Genomic DNA, 27302 nt, shown 5'->3' on the forward strand with positions numbered 1-27302 from the left:
TTCGATCAGCTGTGCATCGAATCGATGTGATTAGTTCATTTATTATCAAGAATTATTGAGAATTGTATTCATCTGGCTTCCGCGAGCAATTAAGTATTAGAACACCATGTCGACTGCAATGACTTTTGGCCAAAAACAGTTTATACCAACGCCACCAGATAAGGGAAGTTTTCCTCTGGATCACGAAGGAGCCTGCAAGAAAACTATGGTGAAGTACATGAAGTGCTTGTATAACAATAACAGCAACAATACCCTGTGTCGTGACGAGGCGAAAGAGTATCTTGCGTGCAGAATGGACAACGGATTGATGGCAAAAGAAGACTGGTCGAAATTGGGCTTTAAGGAGGAGACTGCACAAATCAAAGAAAAAGCGTAATAACTTCAAAGACTGGTTGTAAAGTAAGATATTTGCCATGTTTATAATATATTAATTAGTTTGTTAAAAATCTCGGTGACTTCTCATTTAAATAGCATTTTCTAGGGATTCCTCACAAAATTTTAAGTCGGTTCTCTTAAGGTAGGAACCTTAAGGGTAAATTCTTGCAATACTACTTAGTACTTACTTTACTTATGATTTTTTTTATTAAGATATTATTATCTTCAGAGATTGTCTAGCCGTAAAGAAATTAAGGTTCTAATTTGTCTTTTATGCATTCAAAATCAAAACATTTGTGAAACAATGTTCATAATTTTGGTACAGCCTAAAACTACGAGGGGCGACTGAAAAGTTTGCGGCCTTAGAAAAACCATTAAAGAGAGTATTAAAGTAAATGTTAATTATTATAGCTGGTCAAGCAAATCTTGGCAGTAAAAAAAGCCGCAAAATTCAAATTTTCTTCGCGCTTACATTTTTCAAATTTGCTGCCTTTTTCTATTGACAAGATCTGCTTGACCAAGTATAATTGTTAATAATAATAATTTAAACTGCCAAAGAGGCGGGGCAAAAAGTAGCATAGTTTTTTTTTATAGCTTAGGCTGCCAATATTTCTGCCTCCCCTTGTATGTTTTATGGAATAGAATAGAAATCATTTAATATGGAATATTATATGTATCACAATCAGAAATTAGGCTTTATTATTCTAAACTTTCAGCAACATTAGAGACTTCTGTTTTCCTATGTTAGTATGATCTGTCTGTCACAAAGCCTACTTTTGTTATTGCATTATGCATTGCATGCATTATAGACGATGGTGATATTCAGGCAGCGAGAGGTGAGGTAGATGGTTGAAAAGGTGAGGCTACATAAATAGTAGGTCACATGTACATGACCTAATATTTAGTTCATTAGTGTTAGAATTTTTTATATCAATCAGTAGGTAATATGGGGTTTGTCAATGATGTCAATAGGCAATGGGGGAATTAAATAATTTAACCGAAATACATCCATAAAAAGTTCTTTATTCTTAATACAATATTGTATTATTTATAGTAACTAAAATGACTTACATAAAGATATAAAATTATGTATGTACTATAATAATATAGGTTATTTAATAGAAGATTATAAAAGTTTGATTTCTTTTATCGCCAATCATTTGTGGCATTTTTAAGTAAATATCACAGTTATTATTAAATTACTTGTGACCAAAATAGGTATTAAAACACTTTTCTTCTGCTTAATATTAAAGATCAAAAAGGAATTGTTAGGTGATAAACACATGTCGTCACAAATGGATTTAAAGTAATATCTATGTAGGAAATAGTGTTTATATTTTATATTTTGCAACTGCTGATTGCACAAGATATAATATTAATTTAAATGCAAACATCGTGGAAAAATATCCTATTAAGTTGCTTTATGATGGCAACATTATATTAATGCTAAGTTTAATATGACACCACAATGACACACTTATCAAAATATTTGAAGAGAATTTATTCTGTACAAAAACTAACTATAATAAGCACCATAATCATTCCACAAAATTCCAAAAGCATTCCCCGATTGGCAACTCAGCTGAGGTTTATTTGACTTGTCAAAATGACAGATTGTGACATGGCCATCTTATGATTCTTATGTCAAATTTTTGTGACCACATCACGCGATCTATTACTTTGACGAGTAGAATAGGCCCCCTGTTCCGTAATATTTTTTATCATTCCACAATAGCATTTATCTTTATACTTTCACAGTTCCATAAGGCCATAATCTTCCACACACCACTTCAGTATATAATTGTAACTGCTACGTATCATCTATTATAATGAATATTGGTACATAACTCTAGAGAATGTATTTTACAGATTACAGAATATGTGTACCTCTTTTAACCAGCGTAAGATATTTAATCAATAACCTATTAATTACGAACAATTGATAAGAGAGTGAAATATTAGTGAGGAGTAGATAATAAATACTTTATACAATATACATCTAAAATCGCATAAAATCTAATTAAGGCAGTTCTGTAGATATCATTTGAGTAGGTAGACAGACAAATATTTTATTTAGTTAAAGGTGAAAACAATACACTTATTAATAGGTAGGTATAATAATATATGTAGATTGATAATTACATAAAAATAATATATGTTCACATCGAAGGACAATACAAACTGTACAGAAGCTAAACGAATGGTGTTATATACCTTACATGTCATCAAACCGTACTCGATCGTTACTGAGATCAAAATGTACATACAACATTATTAAGAAATAATAAATTGCATCAATAGGTACTAGAATTACACTAATAGGTTTAGTAATTATCGTAAATAGTCATAGTCATAATACTAAAACGGGCAGTGCATAATTTTGCGCAGTAATAATCTTAATTCTAAGACTCAGTTCCGACATCGTTCCGATATGTTGTCGTCGATATACTAAAACCCAATCACACCCCTCCTACAGCATACTCCCGGTACCGGCGTACGAAATAATCAATTTCCTGTTTATACGAAATCAGGGGCGAGAGTATGCCGTAACCAAAGCGCCGTTATTTATCTAATCAAATATCGTAACCGTCACTCAGTATGCGAAGGGTATATATTTGGCATAGAGCAGAAGAAGAGTGGAGAGTAAAGGTGTGAGAGAGTGCAGAAGCTCGCACCGCTGGGCCGCGGCGGGAGCGGGCGCCGGCGCCGGCGAGCGCAGCGTGGACTCGGGCGCGGGCAGCGCGCGGAAGGGCGCGCGGCGCCCGGCGCGCTCCTCGGGGCAGCCCATCCAGAAGGAGGCCGACGCGTACTGGCGCTCGTGCTCTACTCGCATCTGCAGGTCGTTGAACTTCCAGAAACCCTTGCCTTTGAAGAAGTAGGTCTTCCCTGTTGACAAAAATATGCGTTAACTATTATATCTACTAATCAAAGAACGTGTCTTTTTGCCATATGAGAAGTGTCGTTTTGACACATGTCGTCCGTTTTGCTATTGGGAAAGCGACTATTCCAGATATATCATTAGGTTTCCGATTCAAATTCGGCTCGCGGCTAATATTTTTTTTATCTGTTTGCTACTAAATATGGTAGGTGCTTAAATTATAAAGTAGTTACCATCTCTCCACTGGAAGACGCTGTCTATGTTGTAGCCGACGCCCTTCCACATTGACATGTCCCGCGGGTAGTCTGGCTCCACGCGCCCGTCATTTTCGTCGTACCTAAAATAGTTACTTGCACTTTAGTATTGTATATACCTTACGAATAATAACCACTTATGTAACATAATAAATATAATATTAATTTCATGAAAGGGCTTCTAATATGTTTACTTACTTCCAATACATGGTGCCGCTGTAGAAGTATGTCTTGCCGTTGTGGCCCCAAACCATCGCGGCATCTAGTTTCTCTAAACTCTCGGGCAAACCGAGATCCGTTAGAGGTTTGGGGTAGCCGCGGACCAAACTCACTTCATCAAACAAGTACAGTTCTTTACCTGAAAACATACGTTTTATTAATAAAGTAGCCGACTTCAATACAAATCATTCTATTCCAAATTGTACCATATCAGTTTAAATTAAACAGGTTTAAGATTAGGTAAAAATAATAAAATTTATTCAATTAAATTCTCATCTTTTTGTTAACGTTTGTGAACAGTTTTACTACTTACCGATAAAGAAGGCAATTTTCTTGTCTGGTCTCTCGTAGACTGCATCCACATGAGTTAGATCTCTCGGTAATGCTGTCCACATTCTTGAAATTTCAATGGGATATTCTTTATATCGGCCATGAGCTCCTATCCTCCAATGATACTAAAATAAAACAAAGTAAATTATTAAAATTATGATGGCAATCTGTACAATATGATAAGTCAAAATAAATAATTTAAAAGTTCGTGATTTATTTTATGACTGTGACTGGGAAAGATGTAGAGCACTTTAGGTATTAAGTAGTGGGTATAAAATAATTGTGATCGAATTTGCTAGTATTTCACTTGAACCATATGTGTGGATTTCCGGCTCAATATGCATACTCTATGACATAGTTGAATGAAGCTAGTAGGTACTTACTCTATTCTTGAATATGAACAGTTCTCCACGGATAAGTGCCACGGCGTCATAGCTGGTGTCGCATGTATCTGGTTTGTCGGAAGGCGTCGGCTTCGCCGTTGGTTTCTCGGGGTGATACGCCGGTTTATTAGGATACGGTCGGGTCGGGTTCTGTCTTGGATACGTAGGGTACTCAGGTCGTGTGGTAGGGTAGCGGGGTCGGTAGCTGGTCGGGCGGGTAGTCGGGGGTGTAGGGCGCGGACGCGGGTGCGGGCGCTGCGGGTACTCCTCGCTAGAATTCCGATGAGGCCGCTCTGGTATGTAAGGTCGCTGTGGTTTCTCGGGGTAGTAAGTAGGGTATGTAGGATTTTGGGGATGGTAGTGAGGCCAATTAGGGTTGTGGTGGGGGTGATGATGATGTGGCCTTCTAGTTGTAGTAGTGGTAGTTGTTGTAGTCGTTGGTGGCGTTCTCCTAGGTGGCGTCCAATTAGGTATTTTTCCCCATACTCTCTTTTCTTTTGGACCTGAAGAAAGACAAAGCAATATAAAAAATGTACAACCCTTGTTGTTAACTCCAATAGTAGGTAGTAACGGCCTAGTTAAGTGTTTTAAGTGTTTTAAGTTTATTGTAGCTGTCTAGCAATTCTAGCATATATGTCCTGCAATTAGGCGCTTAAACCATTTCAATCCCTGAAATATACCGCAAAGCACATCGTAACACGTAGCAGCATATTCTACTGTTGTTGTAGCAATATGTGCCAGTAGGTAGTTTTTTTTTATATGATGTTTATGTGTAGTAGAGGTACATTTATATATCGTGGTGTAAAAAAAACAGATAAGGATTATAGGGTGGAGCGAAAATGTCCGGGGGTCTATAAAGTTTTGTTATAAAATTAAAATACCATTTGGTATCGATAAATTGTTTTTTTAAGGCTAATACTCACCATACATTTGTTGAATGCCATTCCGATCGTCGGCCGGGAGCACGAAGTTGGGCTGGATGCCCTGGTACCACGGGAACATGAGCGCGCCCTTCACGGCGCTGTGGCTGAGCCCCAGCGAGTGGCCGAACTCGTGCGCGGCCACCGCAAACAGCGAGGTTCCTGGAAATAATGTTTACAAACTTAAGAAAAGTATGCACCTATATCTATAGGTATCTGACATTTTCATAAAATCTGAATTTGTCTGTCTATAATTAATTTATAATCATAATATTTAGGTAGATGTGTTTAATGGTATCATTAACTGACTGAGAATACATTATTAATGCATTAAATCCTCGCTTGTATATTCCAGGCGGCTTATTCAAGAATGATCATTTGATTCCATAGCGATATCAAAAACGTTGTTGGATGGCTGGGCTTGATAGATTTTAAGTTAAAATGTGTGTGTGATTTCGACGAACAAATATAAATCAGGTACATTTTATTGTACAATAAATATTATACACACTATTTTTCCCGTAGGTGTTAAGCCAAAATTGATAAAAAGCTTTAGCGTTCAAAGGGTTAAATCGAATGCAAAAAAATGCATTACACCGTTGAAATTTTAACGATTCGGCGCGGGCTACCTGTCTGGCGAAAATGTCAAGTTCAGCAAACGCGAGTCAAAGGTGGATATTTCCACATGGGCGGGCGGACACAATCCGGCGCTGGCCGTTGTTCAGTAAATTATCGCGTGTGCGCACATGGTAATCGCAGAACGCATATTTGCGCGGCTGCGGTGCACGGCGCCGCCGCCTGCTGGGTGATGTTTGTGTCCAGTGAATAAACACTAATCGAATCCAAAATAGGTGCGTGCGTTCCACCTTCGTAACCTTAAATGTAGGCATGTCCGCAAAACTAATTGCCTATTTGAAGCTGGCTAAGAAAAGATTTTGCTGCGGCGCGGCAACACTTCTCAATATTTGATATACTCATATGTATCAATGTTACTGAATTAGATTGTGTAGGTTCAATTTTTGACATATATTTAGGCATTTAAATAGCACTGCGCGATAAAGAGCGATCGAAAATGGTGATAGTATTAGGAAAATCGCTCGAACTTTAATAAACACTCTATTTTAATCTAATCCAAAATAGGTGCGTGCGTTCCACCTTCCTAACCCTAAATGTAGGCATGTCGGCAAAACTAATTGCCTACTTGTAGCTGGCTAAGAAAAGATTTTGCTTCCGATTTCAATTAAGCGGCGCGGCAACACTTCTCAATATTTGATATACTCGTATGTATCAATGTTACTGAATTAAATTGTGTAGGTTCAATTTTCGACAAATATTTAAATGGCATTTAAATGGCACTGCGCGATAAAGAGCGATCGAAAATGGTGATATGTAGTAGGAAAATCGCTCGAACTATAATAAGACGTTGTTGGTATCGAGCCCTAGTTGTTACAATGTTTGATCGCTCTGAGGTTCGGTTCGGAGTAAATCAGTATGACGCGATAACGTTCGTATAGATGAGAAACCTAGTAAATAGAGTATCGATTTATGCTAAGGTACTTATCCCCTGTGGCAGAAACTTGTTCATTGCTGTCGAAGTAACATATATTAAAATCTGTCAGTAACAGCAATTCTAGTAACATGGCAACAGGTGAGTTGAAACTGGGACTGATTTTATACTTAGCATTACACTTTAGATTTTATTAGAAAGCCAGCTTAAACATTGGTGGAACTGGATTTGAAACTGTGTATTTTACATATTTCTGGTGGACCCACGACCTAAGTAGGTTAGGTACCTATCTACCTATCTCCAGCGTATATTCATATTGTCGTATTTAGGGTCGGCTCCACAGTAAGTATTGTGTAAACGCGAAGGTGCGGACTAGCGCTCGCCGCCTCGCCCCGCCATTTGCATGTCAAACATCGCTGACCGCGACATTCTCATTTCCGAACGTTACAATGCGTTAACTTTTCATGGAACTACCGGCGCTATTCTAATTAAGTGAAACTTTCGTGGCTGCTTGCTGTGCCTACTTTTTTATGTAAGTACTGATTAAATTCTGTTTAAGGGCGGATTGTTTCGCCTGAAACAGTTGTTACTAGTCGTGAGCCAGTCGCTTATCGTTGCAATGTAAAAATGTGTTTTATGCTATATGTTCTTTGTGGAATTTGCATGCGTATATTCACTGAAGAAGTACTAGTATGGGTAAACCTGAGCATAGGTATTCAAATGAGCCGATGATCCGGTACATTGGTAAGACCGCTGAAATAGTGGTATAATGTGGTTATTTGTTGTAAAATAAATTACCTTCTTCATCCTCGTTCTTGGGCTGCAGCAGCCACAGCTCGTCGTCGTCGAAGTGCGCGTCGCCGCCGTGGCCGGTGCCCGGGAAGAACGCGTGCGCCAGTATCGAGCCGCGCCCGTCGAACGCGTACGCGTCGCCATGCTGGCCTCTGGAAACAAAATAAAACATTCGTGTTACATATTTACACAGATACAATCAATGTACAAATAAAGCGAACATGAAAGAGTTAAGGTAAAATATGTAATTATGAATATAGGTACCGTACTAGAATCGATCAAACTAAAAATAGCAGTGGAAAAAACTTGTGTTAAATTAAATTTTTTGCAATAGGATTGTGTTTTATTAAAAGTGGCAACATTAAGTTTCAGCTGCAGAAAACAATGGCGGAGTAGTAATATATTCATTTCCCTACAAACAACAGTTAGTCGATGGCGCTGGAGCAATCAAACTTGCGTCCCGGGGGCCTGGCGCGGCACTCCACTACCCATCTAATCATTTTTAGCGACGCAAAACAACGAAAAGACCGGTCTGTGTATAATTCACGCGATATTAACCGAGCCCGAGCCGAGTATCGAGTTTTGTGCGGAAGTTGTGCTATCAGGTGGATACGATAGGGTGAATATTGTTACACTCAGGCGGTTTGGGCATGAAGCGCCTGTAGACGTTCGATTCTTACTCGTAGATTAAATCATTTCAATCAAGCGTACTAATTTAGGTTATTATTTTCTACAATTACAAAATTTACTTTAAATGAGAAAATTTTAAAACCAGTAGCCCTTGGGGCTAAATCAGGCGGAGATATAAGGAATTCAGTTCGTCTATAAATATCCAAACATAAATTCTTTTCTTATTTTTATTAATTAGGGATGGGAAGACATAGGTTCAACGCACCCTTTAATTAATTCTATTTTATGTACCTATTTAGTACTTATGTTGTAATTTATTCAGTTTTTATTGTAGTAACAACAATGAATATTAATATTTTAATACATTGGTTGATGATCCCTCTAACATCAAATTGGATAAATGTATTTTCCATAAGATACACACACAGAGACAGAACACACATTGGTACAGAGAGGAAAATGGGGACTACGTTTGTACAAAGAAGCGGTCCTTCACTATCCTCTTACCTAATACTATATAATACATATACAGTCACGCGTTGATTTATTGCCATTATTGCTATAGTCTCGCTGAGTACTCGCTATAGCAGTAATTGCACTTACATCACCAGCGAGTTGGAGAACGCAGTTAAGTTGTACGTATCCTTTATTACTTGGGTAATATTACAGTTTATGAGAGCAATAAATCTCGTAGACGCATATAATGGTCGTGCGCTGTGTCGGCGCGATCTGCGCGATGCAGTGATGATGGACTGCTGTACGGATTTCGTGCGGCCGAAATTGATATAGCACCTTGTTAAATAATTGTGTTACATCAATCAATGTTCTTTTAGGTCGGTTAAATCCAGTTCGTGTAAAACGTTTTTCTGTTCTGCAATTGAAAACACCGTACTTTGACCCAGAATTGGTATTGTAGGAAATGAAATGCTAGGTTTAATAACTTAATTTACAACTAGGTACCGATTTTTTTCATCATATACTAAATTTTATAAGTACATATTTAAAGTCTACATTAATATATAAATCATTAAGCTAAAATTATATGGTAATAAAAAATAAATGTAAAATATGAGTCAATAAAATATCCTAACCTACCTAGTTATTACACACTTGTGTACATTCAAACTAATAAAGTAGATTTTTTCTCTAGTATAATACATTAATATGTTATCTATTTGAATTATTTGTACCAAATGCTACCCAGTTTTATTGTACATGAATCTAAAACGCACCCAGGTATGTATGTATCAAGCAGGGTACATATCTGAGTAGCTATCGGAAGCTCCTGAATATCGCACGCGGAAGAGTTTTATAGTATGTAGTATAAGTTAACGGCTGCGTAAAATCCATGGCAGGTAAAGCGTCGCATCAATAATCTATGGAAGCGATAATCTACGTGTCCGCGGTTTACGCGAACGTATCAAAACCCTTTTAACAATATTGTAGAATCACCTTAATTTTTGCAGAATCGGTTTATGAAGCAGTCGCGCTGGCAATCGATGGACTAATATAGACGCCCAATATTATTAGTTACAATAACAATTTATCCTATTAGAAAGATTTTTGATAAATTAACTCACGAGAAATGATATATAATTAGTGGCTTTAAGTGGAAATTTCGAATAGAAGGTACCGCTTTCTAGTGGGCCAAAATGGCAAAAACGGAAGCCTTACAGTTTCGTCATGTCCGTCTGTCTGTTTAATTCAGTGAATACTTTTAGAAATAATCGCTCCGAAAGTCAAAAATATCGTGTCGCGCCATAACTTTCATGCATAGGTACATTTTTAATTTATTTCAGCGTTTTGTATTGTATGAAAGTACGACACGCACTTTACGATTTTTCGATACCCTCGAGTTACTACACTCATCATACTACCTATCAATTTAAAATTATTATTGTGCTGTGATTTTATACGTGTACGAGTATCAGTGAGCGTTGCTACGCACGCTACGCGTGGCGTAGCACCTGCGGCCCGTGCGTAGCGGCGTTACTACGGTTTCCGAGGCAGTGGAAAATGCCAATTAACAATTGGAAACAGAGTTTAACTCAGGAAAGTATTCGCTACATAATATTACTTGTATAGTTTTTTTACGTTTTTGAGTTCGACTGTATTGAGAATAGATATTTCGATACGTTAAAACTTTAAAAATTATAGAGCATAGGTAGAGCAGATTACTAAAGTCGGTTTGTATCTGATTTTACAGATTTGGAGGTGTAGGTACCTAGTACAGTCAGCATTTGCTACCCTGGAATACATTTCAAAATAGAAATCTCACAAAATCTTTGTTTGCATTCAAAATCTAATTGTTCTGCATATAGAGAACCCGGTTTCGTTAAGGCATTAAATATGGCGATACTTTTGACGCGCAGGTAGTCTGCTGTTCATGCTGACTGTTTTAAAATTACGTGAATTAAATTTTAATGAGTTCATTGTAGGCTAACTAATAAGTTTAGGCTTAGCACGTGACCTAAATTTATCAAGATCTGCACGTTTTCGATACTGTAGAAAAAGGAAAAATATGCAAGACCACAGTGAAGTTAGCGCTGCAAGTTTTGAAGCTGCCCGCAATATGGCGGTCGCAATATGTCCGCGCGGCGCTTTTTGTCGCTCGACTTTCTCATATCGTCGTCTACGGCGATTTAATAAGCGAAACTTTGGCCGTCGCTCATTCGATATGCGACCGCTGTCGGGGACGCTCCGTCATTTGTCAGGGCTTAGGGCGCGGGCGAACTCTAATCGCGCGTTCTCATTATCGGTCTATTATACTTAGATCGATAAAATTTGTACACATGATACTTATAAAATAAATCAGACAAGTAGACTTTGATTTATAATAAGCAAAGTTATTTTAAAATGATATATGTATTTAAATTTTAGTTAATAGTAATCCTCTCACCATTGATCAAAGGACGGGTTTCAAGTTCAAGTCTCAACTTTCGAACGAAAAACAAAAGCCTCAATACATTACCTAAAATAAGCTACGTGCCTAATTTGAACAGTGTTTCATTTGTTGTATAAATGTAACCTCGTTTTAATTATTATTTACACGTGCACGTTTTTCCAATAGATAAGACCGAAAGCGGATTTTGCGAGTCACGTACATTTCAATGAAACTGAATAGAGTGCCCAGCGAAACATCCCACGCACTGAATTGAAAATGATGCGTCACCGTCCAAATTTTAACAGGAGCTCCATCTGGTGCCGGGGCCGGCATAATCTGCCTCTTAAGCCTTGGACGAGAGGTGTATCCAATTACAGAGGCCATTGGCACATCTTTAGCCTAATCCTTTCAGCACGACACCGGTAACATTCTGCAAGTTGTCACTATCCGTTTAGGATTGGAATCGGCTTTGTAGGGTTGTTGTTGTTTTGTAATGGATATTTGGTTACCGTTAACAAAAAATAACCAATTTTATGACGTATGAGATATAAATTTGTTACCCAATATTGGTGTGAGTACATCCTAGTCGGTATAATAATGACCCTGGCTGTAATTTTTTTAAATTCCGCCGATGACTCAATGAAACATATTTCTATGACAAGCCCGACACGCTCCTTGGCCTATTATTATTATTTTAGTACGTATGTTTCATTCATAATAAAAAACACTATATGATTCATGTAAAATTACCGCATAGTATTATTTATCTATTTCATAGACAAATCATTTGAACTGTAGTACTGTAGGGGTATTATTCGGCACACTGCCGTATTCGAACTTCAAGATATTCAGAAGAGACGACACGTACTAGATCCATTCTAGATACGTTGTAGTTTAGATTTCAACTAGTTCTCTTTTGCAGCGCAATTCGGGCAACCAATGTCACTTTTACGATAGATCGTGTTAGATATCTATTAGATGTGAATTAGATCTCTAAGTAATATCTTGTGGAAATCGTTCAAGAGTATCTGGAGAATCGCGGAAATGTCAAATTTGACAGGTTAGATCTTAAAGATATCGTTATCGTAACTTGGCGATGTCTAATAGATGTCTATTACAAATCCGAATCGGGCCCACAGATCCACTGCGGTTTATTAGATATGCAGTGCACTATCGCATCCGCCAGCCGGAGCGGCCGACCACTTTCTGCTCGCTCTGATCTGTAATTTAATCATGGTCACTCTACCGCATTAAATGATGTATTACGAACGTTGATTGAACCCAGGAAGTGTTATTGTTAAAATGTTTAAGTGCAGTCCCTGTTGGATAATGGGAAATATTATTAACGGACGGAATACATATATTAACAACTTATTAAAATATGGATAATTGCAGGTTATAATTAGTCTTGTTGGTTTGGATTTCATGCCAGACTGAATAATTTTGGTCAAATATCTTCGAAAGAATGCTTAAAAGTATTGTACAATTAACTTCAATTCCACTCTCACTCTAAATTATGGGCAGTATGGAATGGACCTAGAAATAAATGATCCGAAATAGTCGCCTAACTAATAAGTGTTACTTTTTATGAGTGGTTGTTTTTTTTGAAGATTATTCCTGATTTCCATTACGGTGCTAGTTTTTTAAAATTTATATGTTTATTTCAATTAAAGTACTTAAATCTATTTTACATTTATCTCTAATATGAGTATGAGATGATTACCTATGTGCGCGGTTAGAGAGTTTAGAGTCTGTTCGGAAAGAGAAGAGTCTCGGAATGTATTGGGTTCCAAACATTCCACGACTCTTCTCTTTCAGCACAGACTCTAACACGATATTTTTTTTAATACGTTGTAGATACAGTCGACTCTCGTTAATTCGAAACTCGAAGGACTTTTAAAATATTATGAATTATAGAGAGTTTGAAATATCAAATGGTTTGAATTTTTTGAAAGAAAAAATATGAAAGTTAGAATTATTGAGTAGGTAGGTAATAATCAAATATTGATTAACTACTAATTTTTTTACAATATGAAAAGGTTAGTTTCGGAAGAAGTCTGAAACATGAGTTTGCTTCAATGCACATTGCTGACACTCATCTGAAAATTCTTTTACAACATTACTTGTCTTCCCACCTCTACCTCCATTTTTTCGATTAACTCCTTCTTTTTAACACTAACTTTTAATCTGTACACATACATAACCAACGAAAGATTGCAACGAAAAGCCTGAACTTGTCTCAAAATGTGTGGTCTATTATTTCCCCTGTGAGGGCTGCAATCTGATAACTTTGAATTGTAGAGTGTTTGACGCCTATGAGTTCGAATTAACGCGTCGTTTTGTTACTTAGCGATGATTATTTTTGTTCGAATTACCAAGTGCTTAAAAATTTATAGATTTATTTCGAAATATAAAGAGATATTCTAGGGAACTCGTGATAACTTCGAATTATAGAGAGGTTCGAATTATCGCAGGTTTGAATTAACAAGAGTCGACTGTACCTACACTTTGATATTTTGACCTTAGATTAGTAATCGTTGTGAATAGAACACTTACCTAGCAAAGGATACGACGATGTCAGCGTCGTCGGAGTTGATCTCCGTGAAGGTGAGTCGTGAGGCCTGCTCCCACACGTCGAGGGCGCGCGCCAGGACGCTGCGCGTGCCATACGCGCTCAGCGCGGCCGGGCGACGTGTCGACGACAGGCTGGAGACAAGGGAAAAACATTTGTTAATCTTATGTTTACAGCCGATAATAAAAGAAAAACTTGAACGGCTCCATTTCTGTTAGAACTTATGATTCGTTAGAAAAATAAAAAGGTATAAAGATTATTGACACGTGTAAACCAATTTGGATTATTAAAGCGCCTCGCCCTATCGGTAAGCATTATCTCCAGATTTGACTGATGGAAGTCGGTTGCCATGGGTACATTTTTATTTTAGCCGGCAGTTATTTTAGTAAGTTATTAAAGCTTGGTCGTCTGCTATTATTTCAGTTAACGATCTATATTAATTAAATTTTTGAGTTTAGGCACGTAAGTCTTAAAATGTGATAAATTGTCTAGAACATCACAATACAATTTATCTCTCGAGAAATGGGTGCGATTCCTCGTCATAATAAGCAAATGCCAGTTGATAAAATATCAGCTTACACAATTGGGCCATTTTTTTTAAAGTTGTGCCCTACACTTTTTTTTTATTTGTGAATTTCTATGTTATTTCTACTCAGAATCACGAGCTCTTTCTATCCTAATAGGAGACAAAAAGTGTCCCAAGGTTATTATTTCCATTCCGTTACCATTTTTCATAGACTTTGTATGGCGGTCACGGAATGGAAAGATCGAAAAATGTATGGAAATTTTGGGACACTTTTTTTCTCCTATTAGGATAAAAAAGCTAGTGATTCTTAGTAGAAATATCATAAAACATCCCGAATTTGAAAAAAAAAGTGTAGGGGATAACTTTAAATAAAATGGCCCAATTATGTCGTTTAATAGTGTCAAATGAATGAATGAAATGAAGATCTGTAAAGACTCTAAAATATATTTATTGAGACCAAGGGTGAACTTGGAAACTTGTAGTTGCGGGAACATTTTCAGTTCCAGACGGTGTTTTATATCCTTATAATCCCATTGGAAAAGTAGGCAAGCAATTCGGATTTCATTGGATACTTATTCAAGTCACGTTTTAAATTAATGTATACCGCAATATGAAGTTTTTAGAGAGTTAATGCTTCTTCAACAATAAGTAACTAACTATAGGTACAAGTTAGTATTGAATTGTAAATAAATATACGTACGAATACATACATATAAGCTGAAAATGATACCATGTGCACAAGAAATAGTGACAAACCGGTTTCGGGCACTCTAGGTCTTCGTTACTTTTTCTATAGTTCGTTTTTTTTTAACATTAGAAAGAAGGTAAGAGATCTTGGCATGTCTTTTAATTGAAAAACGCTTTTTTAAAATCAGTAACTATTACTTATGAAAGCAGAAGAATATAAATGATCGTATTAGATTCATAATTGTTACATATTTGCCGTGACTTATTTTTAAAACGTGTTTTTCAATTAAAAGGCACATCAAGATTGTTTACCTTTTTTCTAATGCAAAAAAAACGAAGTATAGCGTAGGTAAATGTCACCTATTTCCGTTTAAAATTAAGGTATTAGGTACCTAATATAATAGTATGTTCATTATTATTATAGTATGTTCATTATTAACTAATTAAATATATATGACGTAATTTTTTTTTTTACATATTTTGATTTGTTCTATGATTAAATGGATACTCGTATTTTTTATATTGACAGCATTGTCTTAAGTTGTTAGATCAATTCTCATCATCATATATATTCCTTGGGATCCGCTCGGCAACCTAATCCCAAGGATTTTACGAAGGTAACAAATGCTAGTTTTTACGAAAGCGATTTCCATCTGACCTTACAACGGCACTCTCTCTTTGCCAGATTTCCAATAAACAGGTACTACGTACAAACTAGATTCCCATTACATCCAACTATTAAAGAAGTGAAAAACACCTAATACAGGCTGATTCAGAAGACAAAATCATACATAAGCTAAGCGTTGTACATTGAATAACAATGTTTACAAAGCTCATCGGTTTACGTGGAGCCAATCTCACTAATCAGAGGTCATTAGTTGCGCGCTACACGGCGTAGATGTTTGTCAGAGCTTTGGTGAAGCACGGCGCACGTGGCCCGCACCGCGAGCTGCGGTCGCCCGGCTCGGGAGTAATGGAATAATCGCATTGTGGACAATTTGAGTGACTCGGCCCTATTTAACGCTGGCTGCGTTTATTACACGGGATTTATGCGTTGTCATGTACACAGAGAGAGCTCATTAGTTCTGCACGCAGTTTTAATTTCGAAACTAGTACAGATGGATAGACTATTAAAGCTAAGAGTACTTGCCAGTATTTCCCTTGGGTATTGTATTGTAGTTTATATTTCGATAAATGCAATTAAATTATGGCTAACGAAAGATTTATTAGGTACCTAAATTTAATTTCATACCTAATTTCTTCTTTTGCTACCCAGTACATTTTGTGAAAACATGATGTTAGATAAAAGGGAAAATACGGTAGGTATAGGTGGAAAAAACCAACTAGCTGCGAACAGGTATCGGATTTTCGGTGACGCTGGCATTGCATTCAATCAGTTTCATGATATATCGCAGAGTTAAAATATCGCACACACACACACACATGTTACTGCTATGCATGTACCCATTTATGTTTGTGAAATGGACAAGAAAACGGTAATATTATGTAAGGTTGTTTCATTACGCCACCATGGGTTACGCGGCACAATGAACACTTGATAAAACGATAAAGGGAATATAATTCAGCGTTTTTAATAGGCTGGGCCCCAGGACATCCCGCTGGCGGATGAAACCGCTCCAAATTTATTATTGCCATATTAACATGGTTCGCCGTCCGCGGCACTATATCAGCGCACTGTTAATTGCAAGCCTTGGATGAAATTTGCAACCACATTTCAATGTTGTTTTGTCAACGTGAAATAATGACTGCCAGGAGTCGATAAACAGGCTTTTTATAGTAAGTATTACAGCGTTGTAGCGAAAGATAATGCTTTTCGTTTAAATTTATTGCAATGTATGGCGCAGGGTTTAAATATGACAGTAGATGTCCGCACAATAGGGCATTGTCAGTCGACCGCCCACTTGGTCGACAGCGTCCTTCAAGCGCAGCCCCGATGTATGCCTACCTTACACCCCATTACACTGATTGTCTGATAATCATGTCCACGCATGCTGTCCGCATCGCATGCTTGATAATGATATTCATATCCACTGACGGCCTGTCATAAAAATGATAATAAACGTAAGTGCGTTTAACAACGTTATTTAAATATGAAATAGGTACCCATTAATTCAAAATAAAGTGCCTTTAGAAGTACTCGTGAAGCCTGAAAAATACTAACTAAATTTTCTAAGAAAACACGGTTATATAGCAACGTTATAATTTCCCTTAAAGTAACTGTAAGTATTCTCGATTCACGTGCCGGCGGTCTCTACTGAAGTTTATGAAGTTTTTGGTAGGATTTCCAGACACTTTGTCAAGATGTTTTGAACGAGTTTATTGGCTAATGAAAGCATATAAAGCGAGTTGTGGCTCGAAGTTGGAGGTTGTTGGTCAACGTGAGCGCCGCGCGCCGCGCCCGGCGCCACGTGAGCACGTGACCCGCTGTAGGCGCATTGTAATGGGGCTGGGTCAAGTCTCCTAGGCGACCGCTTGCTATCGATATAACGAGAAATAATAAACACGCGTACCTTCATAGCTCTGTATCGTGTAGGTATCAAATTGAAATCTCCCAATACGTGCCTTACTGCCAGCTTTGATATAGGTAGGTAAGTGCTTATTACAACAAAGCGTACGGCGCGGCGACGCCCGCATGAGTTAATGAATATCTTTATTCCCAATAAATAAGTTTCGTCATAGTCGGTCGTAAACCGTCACGATGCGAGTCCGATACATTAAAACGTTTCTGCATAATTTAGCAACGGGCCGGGGCAGATGGGCATTGCGTTTATAGCGCGAAATAATAAAACATGCGATGTCACGACATCACGGGATGTCTTCACAACGAAACGGACATAATCTCGTTACGATGTCGTAACAAAGAGATTTGTAAGCAAGAGCTTTATGGTCTGTGTCCAACGAGCTAAAATTTAATTTTGCTGAAATAATCTGTCAGCGTACCATTAAAATAACTTCCGTACGCTACATTACATCTTACATTTTTACATGCACCTATCAAAATGCATGAAGCATTGTCGATTTATATACCTTCGTCGAGCTTAGTTATGCTTAGTAATCACGTTTGGATACATTATCAGTTTATTTATGCTATCGGAAAAAAATAGACAACAATTTGTGTTAATAATATCTGTACCTACGTGCGTTTTGAAAACATGTATGCCAAGGCCAACTAATTTATATTTTGTAGAAAATAATGGGAGTCAACTGTTATACAGCTTGTTCTACTTATGGTAAGCACTGAATTGACGATACATATATCTCAGTGACCCGTATGACAATTCCACTCAAGCTGATTGACCTTTATCACGTGTCATCTCCTGCAATAATGCACTGCTTTGAATCCCCGCGCCCGCACCACGCCCCAGACTCCTTTTACTATTACGCCTAGCCACGCCTCACAACCTAACTACAATAAGACGAATGTCTAATACTTTCTTTTCTTCTCATACTTCCGTCGAATAAAATCTACGGGGTCGTAGTTAAATGGGCAATACTCGTTGATGCTCGGCTCGCCCGGCATTTCAACTTCGGTTCTGTAAAAGGATTTAAAACTTCCCGTGAATTTGAGGACAGAAGTCTATTACGACACGTCAGTCAAGAAAGTTTTCGTGTGATAGAGGGATTCAAGAGGTTAAAGTTAGTTTCTGATAGACGTTGTATCAGTTGTATGCCCAGCCCAAATGATGGGTATAGTTATTTATTCATCAAGTCACTGTTGAGGTTTTGGTGCCGATATACGAAATTGCTACAACTATTCCATTCTATTCCAATAGTACCGACTGTCTTTCTTTTTGTAGTATACCTATGGATGAATTCCTAATTTTATTTTCTGGTTTTTGGTACACTTTCTGACTAAAATAAAACCGTTTATCTTAAAACTTTTTAACTCAATTTTATTGTTTAACTACTATGCAGGTTTTGCTGTAGTTAATCTGGGTAATGAATTAGTAACAAGTCGAAATGTATAAGACACACGAGCATTATGACGAGCCGCCATGGTCCGCTAAGACATAGGTACCTACTCTGAATCCTAATTGACCTTTATCGCTGCTCCTCCGATAATAGCTCCTTTGAATGTCGGCTGTCGGTCGGCGGATCTCACGTGCTCCATTGTGAGGAAGCATTGATGCTCCTCGGGGATTTGAGAGGATTTCCAGACAACGGCTCTATCGCCTTGTGTACATACATACGGATCAAACGTTGTTCACTTAGCCATGTTTATGGCGTTTGTGATGATTGCACTTGCAGCCCCGGCCGATTAAGGGCATCGAGATATTTAGGAAATCTAGTACCGAATATATGGACTGGTATTAGAGTGATTTATACATGCAATATTTAAACCGGTGACTTTGTAAGCCTGGCTCAGATCAAAACTCTCTCAGTTTTTTTTACGTAACATCGTGAAAGATGCTTGGGTAATAGTGAAGTAGGAAGTGTCCAACTTGAATTCAGTCAACTTAGGCCATTTCTATAGTCACATTGAAAATTGAAAATGTTTTGTAATACATGTAATCGGTTAAATCTTTGACCGGGGCCGTATTCGCATAATCGGGTTGAGCCTGGAATGAGCAAATCTGGCCGGTAGCCGCCGCAGCGGCGTTCGAGCGCTGGAGGCGGAATTAAGTAGAGAGTAACGTTGTTATGACGATAAAGGCATTCTCGCTACGTGCGGGCATTTTCCGCGCGAGCTCAGCTACCAAATTGAAACGATTTTTCAGTGGCATGATTGCATCGGCGATCAGCGTTAGGACTAGGCTATTCATACCTGTGTTGTGTGGGAAACGGGTTGGCCGGATATCGAGATTTTTACCCTGATAACCCGATATGGCAGAAAAATCCGAACCGAAAATGTTGTTAGTCGTTTAATAAATGCTACGCACACGCGCGACACGAGGCTCGGGTAGCAGTGCGCTGTTAGATGGGTGGAATAAAAAGATTTTCTATCCAAAACAAAGAGTATTCAATTAAAATCACACATTTTAACGAACGAACTAGACGACTAAGTAATCTGGTTCGAACTAAAAGGATTGTGTTATATGATTCTAGCGCATATCAATTAAACGGTACTAAGATTAAGGCTATAGGTAAATATAAACGTAATCTTATTTTATTTATGGACGTTGAAGATTCAGGACACCTAAAACCTTGTGCCTAAATAAAAAATACGATAAAGATCCTATTTTCACGTCTAGTTATATCTTTAAATGGCAAACACTTGTACCTGTATCTATTATGTTGCTCGTATTGATGATATGCGGTCGGAGTATATGTATATATGTTCGGCAACTTACACAAGTTAAACCTTAACTTAGGTATGTGTTATATACCTATATACTATATTATTTCGAAGTAGATTAGGATAAATACTCTTACAAAAATATTAAACGTTCTAGGTATGTATGAACTCTTTATAGCCATGAAAGTTTCAAATTACAAGAGCCCTGCAGGGTGCATTGAAGAAGTACTTAGATACACGCGGGGAACTTTTATATTAGTTGGCTAAACTGAAAGACATATAATTGGAAACTAGAAACTGCTGCTGCCGCGGCTGCACACATCCAGTTACTATCACTTTCATTTGGGTATTTAAGATTTTTAATCAAAACCATTTAATAGCTACTGGTACTAATATCTATCTAGATGTAAATGAAAGTAATTGACAAACTAACTTAAAGTATTCATGACTAATAGCTTAATGGCAACAGCAATTAGATCATGTAATTTTTTTGATACAATGACTGAGTCGCAAATGGTGAAGATGAAAATAAATATGTAGGTACTTACATATTTGAAACAGTAAAAAACAGATAGGTACAATCAATATGAAAGTCGCTCGAGACCTGATACTATTGTCACTGTGACAAAGTACAAAATAGAAATTTAAGTTTTTTGACTGTACCTAAATACGAAGGTACCCAGCATATCAAAATATGTACTTCGAGTAGTCATTATTTTAATAACATTGTTTTTACGATTAGGTCAATCAAATTAGATCCAAAGAAGCGTTTTGAGGAATAAATTAACAGCAAAATGGAAATGGTTTTGATACTTCATTTCATTTCAAAAAGTGCATACCTAAGATACAAGTAAATGTTTACTTCGTTTAGGTATTGTTGTCAAATTTCCATTAGCGACAGAAAATACACCTTTACTTATTTTAAGTTGAATCTATGAATGTACGTTGTACGAGCATTTAAGTATAAATTGTACAATGACAATGACCACTGTATCAATCTAATTAGCATAAGTTTTAAATGAATAAATATTATCTTATCTTATTTGTTCCTAAATGCGTTTAATTTGCGCAATTCCAGGAGGTGTGCATAAATTGTGGGAGCCTTGGTGGATACATTTTTTCTTGGATTGCCAAATCACTCGATGTAGAAGGCAGGGATCGGATATCGGTATTTTTTGTATGGGAACGGAAACGGTATTTTTTCGTTCTTTGCTAATTACTTCATTTCTAATTGGGCAATACGAAGTCGTTACCTAAACACACAACTGAGTCCTACATTTCGAGTATAAAATAATTCGAAAAATATGGTTATTTCGATGGTTTTGCAAAAAACTGGTTCCGATCCCTGGTAGAAGGAACACACCATCAATTACAATGGCATTACCAGGAAGGTTTGATGATCAGACACTGGTAAAAAGGCGTTTTCAGATTTTAACATGATCATACCAAAAATAATGAAATTCAAAATGGCAGCCATTTTTTTACAACTGACTACGAATTCATAATAAGGTAGGTTAGGTAGGTAGGTACCTTTCGGATCCTCAAACATCAATTTTGATCACGATTAAAGCAAATTTTCCATCGGACATATCGTTTTCGAGCTACGAGCAAAAAACTGAAAACGAGCAAACATTTTTGCACACCTCCTGGGAATGCACAAACTCGGATTACTCGCATTTAGGCCCAAATGAAGGTATTAAAACGATTTGCAGCTTGGTGGAAATAAATTTATCGAAAAATTCAATTTCATTGTCCTAGCAAGGTAAGTCTAGTTTTACCTTAATTAATTATAATAAATAGCCCACCTTCTTTGATAAAACTTATGGCGCAAACATAATAAACTACTTAACACATGTTGGAGCATTTCCAACTAATTTCTTTCCTTCTACCGCGCCCTCCATTCCATAAACGATTGCATCATAAAATATCGACCACATTTGGTCCAATGACTTGCAGCTGCCAAACCGTTGTTTAAATTCGTTTCTATTCATATTTATCACCTCACTTTGTCGATATATTCAGCTAGTTTAGGATCAGAAAGAAAACAGGAACTATAAAGATGTCAATAGGTTTTCCTAACCTAACAAGTTAGAGATTGTGTTGAATTTGTCATTTGCTGTACTGTAGGTGCAATGAATTCAGGTCCTTGTCCGAACGCAGCTTGCTGAGCACTAAGCGGACGGCCGTGCGTGCCCAGGATCGGCAGGATCGCGAATAACTACAACACACAATATTATTGAAATGTAGGTAATTTTTAACAAAAAAAGTTAGTGACGATTTCGATCAAAAATTACATTAGGTACGCTGTTTTAGAAGCAATTTTCATATTAATAACTTTTGTGCAAAAATAGTTTTAAAATATTAATGCAAAAGTTGTTTAATCAGGTTTCGAATCGATGAAGTTACTAGAGAAATGCATCAAGATTGCTATTCATATTTTTTGGCAATCTTATTATGATCTATCTAAAAAGCACTACTATTTTCAAAAAACTCCGCTGGCTAAATCCACTGCACCTTAAATATTATTAGGTATATAACTTATACAGTGTAAGCACGTACCAAAACAAAATCGATTAACGAGTTTGTTTTTTAAAAAAGCAATTGAAGCAAGGGCAGTATTTACGAAGTAGGTATTTAAAAATTTTAAACGTTCCTATACATAGTCAAAGAAACTTGAACATGGACCATTTGATACTCAATTGAAAATTGTGTTAGGAAAAGAAGTTACCAGACAGTATTTTGAAAGTGCTGCAATATGTATAGTGTTGAAACTCTTAAAATGTTGGAAAGCTTGCGATTTTGTTCATCCTTTAGATAGCAAGGCGGCGTTTGAGGCGAGACGAGGCCTGTTATAGCCATAGCTTCCCGAGTGTGTAGTCAGCAGGTGAACCAGAATTAGTGTTATCTCCGGTTACGCTATTTTTTACGGAAGTAGGGGTCACACTTATGCTGGGTTATCTGGGACGGCCTCAGTTTAATACGTAACGGGAACGACAGTGAGGTGAGGCGTTTGTTGCGCACGATAACTGCCGGAAGCGATGTTAGGCTTTATGAATATTCGCGCAGGTTTTCCGTTTCACGTAGATTAGGGGGCGCTCCGATGCCCGAATTTTCTAGCTTATAAAACACTATAAGGATTTTTAAATCTGTAACATTACGAGTATGCCTAAATTATTTAAATACATAGCACTAATTTCTCTAAACAGTTTTATTTTACCTTTCGTTCATAAAAGCATATATAAATTATAAATCCTTGCGCATGAACGAGTATTTGCCTGCGCTTATGTTATTAAAAATTACGCAAAAGCGCGTGAGGACTATCCAAACTCTCTAGAATAAGAGGAAATATGTAGGCTAATAATGATTTCAATAAGAAATTGTTTCTGCAATCGAATTCATATATAATCGAACGAGCGAGCGAAGCGAAGCGAAGCGAAGCGAAGCGAAGCGAAGTTCTCACATTCAACTTGGAGCACACGGCTGGCTAGGGGCACGTCCCGGCATTTCGATGTTTTTAAGCTGAACTATCAGAGGATAGTTTGATACACAATAACTTAAGTAAATTTGTTCTAATTTAAATGAAATTGGGTAAACGTGTAGTTGAGGGTATTATATTTTAGTCATTAAATTATGAGCAGGCTCGATCAAGGGGTTATTGAGCTAGAAGAGTTTAGAAGGCTAAAACGCTATTTGTGAGGGGTCTTGCTATTCTGGTCAATTTTTTTGCAAGAAAGTATGGTCGAGTTTGGTATCAAATGAAAGTGCTCGGCTTATACATTTATAATATAGTTTTTAAATTTACAATTTTAAAATAATGATCTAACATTTTGGCGAACCGCGAGTTCTCCGTTCACGGCGAACTACTAGTTTAACAAAAGAGTTAAACAGCGTTCGTAATGGCAGCTAAGTAATTCTCTCAGTTTATCCATCCAATAACCCTTACGCTGTGACAGCGGGTCTATTTGACCCGCACTTCTGCAGCTCAAGTTATTTTTACAGCCCTTAGTCGGACGCTAAAAGCGTTTGTCTTGAATTAAAGTGCCATGCCAGCCAATGGAAGTTTTACACTCGAAGGGGGTCCTGTCTTAAACGGTACTTATAAATTGTTTGTAAGGTGAAACTTGATATAAAATGTGTTTCTCGCTCAACGCATATGTCTGGCAGTTCAGCGGGGTAACGCAGCCAGCATCTTAGGGACCTTTGCCGCAGCGCAGGCGCATTTTTTTAGATTTAGTTTAATTTAGTTTTAGTTTTATTTTAGAATAGTTTGTATTTAGTTTAATTGTAATTTTAAGTTGTTTTTATTTATTGGCTTTTGTCATGTTTTTGTACCTTATATATGAATAAATGTGTTTTATAGAGTTAAAAATACAACATTTATTATATTTACTAATTTGAAAAACAAATCCGACGCAACACTAAGTCCATCTTTAGGTACCCAATACGACTGTTAAGTGCATAAAGTGCATATTACGTTTTATTATTAAAAGTAACAAAGTATACAAAGACAAACATCACGTGTAGGTACTCAGCGACACCACATCTATTGATAGCGGAAATAACTAGTAGATTAGTGGCAGGCCTTCAGTCAAATATATCCTGCGGAACCAAGCGGGATTACATCCCGCAGCAGAACACATCTTGCCATCTACCAGAGCATATCAGCGATGAAAAGACGAAACCGTAACATATATCGTAGGTACGCGAGAAGAACTGCGCTTAAATATATCTATCCTAACAACATATGTAAAGTAAACAGGTCTTTCTCACACTTAACATGAGTCGCGGATGCGGTGTCTTTGGGTTGGATATGTGCATCTACGATAAGAACTTAGACTCTATTTTAGTCGAATGTTGCCAGAATTACCAGTGGTGGTAAATCAATACTTATACTTTTCCTCGTTCCTCATATGGATTAGGTATTGTAATGCTCACAGTGCAAGTGGACAGAACCTAAATTCGCACGGTTCATTACGATTCCCCAGCATTCCCGGCGTTCATTAGAAATACCCGGGCGGGAATGCCCCCGGACGTAAATAAGTGATTAACGCAGTTGGGATTGTTTTCGGACGCTGCGCTCCGCCGGCGCCGCCGCCACCGCCGGCCGCTGCAACTAGTCGGACTTAACTTTCAGTACATCTGGAATGAACTGCCGCGCCGAGTGTCAACTTGATCCTTTAATGTTCTATTAGATTAGAAACTATTCTTCACTTTATCTTCTTCCAACAAAGGAAATGCTTTAGAGGAAATCCAAACGCTTCTTCCTCCCACTTAAAAGCCATGGAAGCTTTTATCATTTCTCAAAAAATATTTAACATGAATGGCAGCATTTTTAACGCGAATTTCTATAAAAGCGTCTGCCTTCGAGTTCTTTTGCACTTAAGCTGAATTTTATTACATCGTTGCGAAAGAAGGTAAACGCAATCCAAGGTATTAATCTGGATCACACGAGTTCTATTGAGGCTTTGAACTTGCCGGCAGTTCATCAACTACCTTTTGAGCGATAATCCTAGATCAACTCACTAAAGCGTTACTATGAAACTTTTCTTCAGTTATAATTTTATGTTCGGGTTTTCCTCCGAAGGGAAATCATCCTTTCCTTTGTAATATTATATTTGATTTTTCGGAGACGTTTATTCACCAATCCTTTAATGTAAATCACCCTATATGACATGCTTGTATTATTTTGCAAATACATACTTCCCTTTGCATGCAAGTTATTTATTTTGACAATAAAACGTAATAATTACAGAATTGTAAGCTTTAAATAGTTTTAATTATTTAAACAGTATTTATTTTATGAATGACTAATAAAGGTATTAAAAATTACCTGCAGTGTAGTTATTGATCTGTGCAAGTAGACAAGAGTTATCTGTTGTTGAAAGTTGTGCGAGTGGTAAGGGATTAAGGCAGCCATCGTAGCGGTCGCAGCGTGCTGGCCCAGCGTTCCCGCTTACCGAGCACTTAGCTTCAAACAAACCAGTGACATCTGATCTATGAATACACATAAGTGTAACGGATTTCAGGGTTACATTTATACTGGTCCCATTGAGATTATTTATCTGTAATCAATTGCAGTAACAGCTTTGGCGTAGCCCGTGATAACGTTATCACAGAATCTTTGTTAGTTAATGGCGGTAGGAAGTTGCTGGTTGGTTTAGGGACTAAATGGACCCGCACGTCCGGACAAACATCGTGCAAATTCGCAACTCAAACAAGTTTAAGCAAATTTATAACTTCCGGATTGGAAGCGGCTGGTGCTCGGGCTCGGGCCGGGGCTCCGGGCGGCGTCACACGTCGGCCTGCAGCCGGGGACGGGTTCGTTCTAATATTATATGTCCACAATACGAATTAGCTGTCGCTCATTTCAATTAAGTTTGTACCTACACTCTATTCAGTCTAATTTAAAACTCAAACAGCTTTTTCTATCTAGTAAAGAATAGAATACTTAATATTTATTTCCGTCCTATACAAAATTAATTCTTATTACTATAGTCTATACTAAGCCCCTGGTCCCAACCTAAGGCCAGCAAACATTTCAGAAGTGCCAGCTGCAGTATAATATCATCGTTTTAGGAAATTCTAAGATCTACAAATATTTGAATACATGCTGCGTAGTAATTACCTAGTATGATACTTGCAATATCGACTATGAGGCTAATTTGAACGTACACTGTCATAAGAACCATCTGAATGATGTCTTTTAGATATCGTGCGTCTCGCTCGCGCCAATACATGTAGTACGGAAACGTACGAGTGAAGTGGACGATAACTATCTATCTGACATCATTCAGAGATCATTCTGATGTCAGTGTGCGTTTGAATTGGCCTATGTCACCCTATGTGATTATAGGTAGAAAATCTATATCATATGTCAAAGCAAACTACACGTTGAATTCTCTTGCTATAAATTGAATTATTGTTATAAAGTGATAAATCATGCAAAATATAGGTACGTAATTTGTTCATAAAAGTTAAAATCCATACACGGTAATCGTATTTGAATATCAAAAGCATTTCAAAAGACAACTGTAATTTGAGAGCGGAAACTCTCCTAATGACAAAGTGCCGCGGTGATATTGAAGGGG

At 37.4% G+C, this 27302-nt stretch overlaps 2 protein-coding genes across 2 annotated transcripts in view; one reads left to right on the forward strand and one right to left on the reverse strand.

Moving 5' to 3' along the window:
* The first annotated feature begins 58 nt into the window (after positions 1-58).
* Positions 59-448, forward strand: LOC134652616 (cytochrome c oxidase assembly protein COX19). The gene has a single exon (XM_063507777.1). It carries the CDS (start codon positions 107-109, stop codon positions 374-376), a length of 270 nt encoding a protein of 89 aa, XP_063363847.1. The 5' UTR covers positions 59-106; the 3' UTR covers positions 377-448.
* Positions 449-1382: 934 nt separating this feature from the next.
* LOC134653032 (matrix metalloproteinase-2) overlaps positions 1383-27302 on the reverse strand; it is a 234367-nt gene continuing 208447 nt past the window's right edge. Inside the window, exons 5-12 of the mRNA XM_063508313.1 lie at positions 13729-13878; positions 7665-7810; positions 5363-5521; positions 4440-4942; positions 4040-4181; positions 3706-3865; positions 3487-3590; positions 1383-3261 (exon numbers count right to left, since the gene is read on the reverse strand). Coding sequence (XP_063364383.1) covers positions 2969-3261; positions 3487-3590; positions 3706-3865; positions 4040-4181; positions 4440-4942; positions 5363-5521; positions 7665-7810; positions 13729-13878 — 1657 coding nt within the window. The 3' untranslated portion in view covers positions 1383-2968. The remainder of the gene's footprint in view (positions 3262-3486; positions 3591-3705; positions 3866-4039; positions 4182-4439; positions 4943-5362; positions 5522-7664; positions 7811-13728; positions 13879-27302) is intronic.

The sequence above is a fragment of the Cydia amplana genome, chromosome 12 (assembly GCF_948474715.1).
Source record: "Cydia amplana chromosome 12, ilCydAmpl1.1, whole genome shotgun sequence".
In the NCBI taxonomy this organism is placed as follows: Eukaryota; Metazoa; Arthropoda; class Insecta; order Lepidoptera; family Tortricidae; genus Cydia; species Cydia amplana.